At 38.1% G+C, this 3,785-nt stretch overlaps 1 protein-coding gene across 1 annotated transcript in view; it reads left to right on the top strand.

The window, feature by feature from the left end:
* LOC103272776 (renalase-like) overlaps positions 1 to 1,675 on the top strand; it is a gene marked incomplete at its 5' end in the record, with an annotated part of 27,485 nt that extends 25,810 nt beyond the window's left edge. The window contains one exon of the mRNA XM_021718670.1: positions 1,130 to 1,675. Coding sequence (XP_021574345.1) covers positions 1,130 to 1,282 — 153 coding nt within the window. The remainder of the gene's footprint in view (positions 1 to 1,129) is intronic.
* Between the last annotated feature and the right edge of the window lie 2,110 nt (positions 1,676 to 3,785).

Genomic DNA, 3,785 nt, shown 5'->3' on the forward strand with positions numbered 1-3,785 from the left:
TCTCTCTCTCTCTCTCTCTCTCTCTCTCTCTCTCTCTCTCTCTCTCCTCCCTCCCTCCATCTTGTCCCCAGACTCTGGACATTTACACATGCTGCCCTTTCTGCTTATAATGACTTTCCTTGACTGGAAAACTCTATGCATCCATCAAACTCTATAGAAAGTCACCTACAAGGATGGATTGCAGTGAATTAATTCATCCATGAAATGCAGTCTGCAAATGGAAAACATTGGCACATAGAAGGTGCTCAGTAAATAATAGAAGGGAGACCCTTTCTGCATTGGGGTCAGTCTTACAGGACTGAAAGTTTCTTGAGGACAAGGCTGCAAAATTATAAAATTCTGCTGCTCCCAGTGCTCAGCCTAGAGCCTGGCCCAGAACTATGTTCAGGAAATATATGAGGAAGGAGAAATGATGGGATGGATGTAAAGATTGGAGGGAGGGAGAAAAGGATGAAGGAAGGGAGGGAAAGTGAAGAAGGGTGTCTTAGTCTATTGGGGTTGCTACAGCAAAACAGCATAAACTTGGTAGCTTCTAAACAACAGAAAATTATTTTTCACAGTTCTAGAGGCTGGGATGTCCAGGATCAATGTCTGCTGAGAGCCTTCTTTCTCAGAGCACCTTCTGGCTCTGGCTGGGAATTTTCACATGGTAGAAGGGGCCAAGCCCCCTTGGGCCTATTTTATAAGGGCACTAATTCCATTTATGAAGATCTCGCCCTCATGACCTAATCACCTCCCAAAAGGCCCCACCTTTTAGTATCATCACCTTGGGAGTTAGGATTTCAACATATGAATGTTGGAAGGGCCATAACACCTACTGATTGCAAACTTCAACATACTTCTGATTATCTTATCTAATAACCAAAAATGTAAACATTTAAGAACACTCAGGCAGGGGCCAAGGGTAGTTTAGGAAGGTCTTGGGTTTTGTTTAATGGTTCGTTGAGGTTTTTTTGTTTGTTTGTTTGTTTTGTTTGGAGTGTTTTTTTTGGGGGGGGGTGGTCTGGTGCTGCTCCTTGTAAGAATCTTGATTTCTCCAGGTAGAGAAGTCTCACAGGTGGGCGTTGCCATGACAGCACAATAGAGCATAGAATGTCAATTGTAATCTTTTTATTTTTTACTTTTTCAGGTTATAAATGCTGTTGCCAACTGTCCTGGCCAAATGACTCTTCATCTCAAGCCCCTCCTTGTGTGTGGAGGGGATGGATTTGCTCAGTCCAACTTTGATGGCTGCATCACTTCTGCCCTGTGTGTTCTGGAAGCTTTAAAAAATTATGTTTAGTAACTGTATCTTTATTCTCTACCTGTAGTTTGAATCTTTGTTTTCACCATTTTCTATTACTCACTATTTTGTTTTCTATTTTGTTGAGAGAAATTACTGGAAATTTGTTCTTCACTTACTGTAATTTTTCATATAGAGTATAAAATCCATTTTATAATTTCAATAGTTACAACCCATGCTAGAATGGAAATTCTTCATTCCTTACACCTTTCTCCACTTTCTGAATTGCTGTGGCTACCCCTTCTTGGAGGAAAAGTGGTACTTGAAAATAACAAATGACCCTCTCAAAGCATTACAGTGAATCAGAGTAACAGTTCATATGCCATAATCTTTATTATCCTTGTGAAAATTTCAATTCTGAATAAAGAATCATCACATTATCGAGGCGCCATCTTAAGTCTTCAGATGTGTCCTTGAATTAATAATTTTACAAATTACTGAACTATAAGATTTCTGTGGTTTTCTGTGGAAAACTGTGGTTTTTATTTCTCATTTATCTCCCAGGTTATTAAGTAGTCTTGAATTGTAGGTCATAAGTGTCATCATCTTAGTTTGGAGGGCAACTTGACTGACAAAGAAAGCTCTCTTCTGATTTTCAGACAAGAACAAGATTCAACTTGACTTTCCAAGTCACATAGTACTTTTTAACCTTAAAAGAAATTCCAGTCTTAATAGGAAAGATAAAAATTAAGTAGAAACTGAGAGAAGATATACCGACCCTTACCTGTTGCTATCTTTTACTATGGTCTCTCCAGTGTGTGCTGTGACATTTAGACTGTGTCAAGCATAATGAATTAAACACAGCAAAAAATTTACTGAACCAGAAAATAGATGCATTTAAAATAGTTCAATATTTGCCAACTTGGTGGTTCGGCATATTGTCCACATGCTTCAGTGACTTGACCCCATGACTTGCTGGCTGGAGAGACATTGATCTCCTGCCTCCCAAACAAGCTACCTGTTGCTTATTTCAAAAGCCACATGGTGAGTTCTGTTTTAACATTTGAAAGGGAAAAGAAATCATTGTGTCCTCTCAAACTAAGAAAAATTCAACAAAAGCCTTTCTGTCTTCATAGTGTTTAAACTTTCACCCTTACACACCCACTATCAAGCACTCATACACAGGCACAGGCAGAACTTGAAGACATAACCGCAAAGTGGGTTTTGTGATCTTACGGGGCTTTATTATATGTTTCCTTTTAGCAATAAATTGGTGAAAAATGTAAATGCCTACATGTGGTTCATGTCACTTATTTTGTGTTTTATTTCATTATAAAGATGTGGACTACAAGTTAATGAAAAATGGTGATTTTTTTCCTCTTTTGTATGTGAGTGCCTGATAGTGGGTGTGTAAGCGTGAAAGTTTAAACACTATGAAGCTAGAAAGGCTTTTGTTGAATTTTTCTTAGTTTGAGAGGACACAATTTCTTTTCCCTTTAAAATTGACTAACATTTATCTTTATTTTTGCTTCACCCTTAAAATATGGTAGAAAAGTCATTCAAATGCACTATTTTTGTTTTTAACAAATATAATCCTGGAACTGTTTGGCTGAAAGCATCCTGAATTTTTAAGAGCAATGCTATATTCATTTTATGAATTTATATCCTCCAATGGGGGAGGGAATGTGCAAAGGTGGGATGGGTTGCTTTGAGAAGTATGCTTCTCAGTCATTACTGATGACTTTTGATATCTATTCTAAATGTGTTTTCCTAATAATTCCACATTTATTTTGATAAGACTACAATATAAGAAAAAAACAACAACCCTACTTAATATATAGACAATTGTCACTTTGCTATTGCAATCATTTTGAAAGATCATTTTATGCTTAGATTTTCATTTACCGCTTGCCTTTTACCCTTTATGAATGAAATGAATATAGGAATATTTCCTGCTCAAAGTCACTCCAGAGGACCACGGGACTCAGATGCCACAATACGTTGTGTTAGCCCTACTACAGGGCTAAGGTATCAGACCCCCCTGGGACATGGGGGTCAGCACCATGTGGAACAGTTGCCAAGGTGTGTGTATGTCAGTTCCACGGGACCACACATCATCAGAATATTTTCAAACAAGAAGTTTTATTAATCAAGCCAGCCAAGGAAAGCAGTTCTGTTTTGAAAGGAGCATATGCAAGTGAGAAACGGCTTCATCAGTGTGGTGATTTAATACTTGTTAGCTGATAAATTTAGCCTTTGCTGGAATAAAACTTTATGATGCAGTGTTGAAAAGCTTAATTACTAAACTGTCTATGCACGTCTTGCTCAGGCAGCAAGGGTGACAAATTATAGCAGCAGAATAGTATTTTTTACCTTTGGCATTTCTGAAGGAGAAAAGTATGTCTAAAAACACCGAGAAGGCAGTAATAATTCTAGACCAGATATTACTGGGAGAAAAAAAGACACTTCTTTGAGTCACCAAGCCTTCTGTGCAAAATGCCATGGTCCCCACCCCCTGCCTACTCACTACCTTGTTAAGTGAAGAGAACAAGGTCAATTTAAC

The sequence above is a fragment of the Carlito syrichta genome, unplaced genomic scaffold (genome assembly GCF_000164805.1).
Source record: "Carlito syrichta isolate Samal-C Ts95f unplaced genomic scaffold, Tarsius_syrichta-2.0.1 Scaffold313211, whole genome shotgun sequence".
NCBI lineage: Eukaryota > Metazoa > Chordata > Mammalia > Primates > Tarsiidae > Carlito > Carlito syrichta.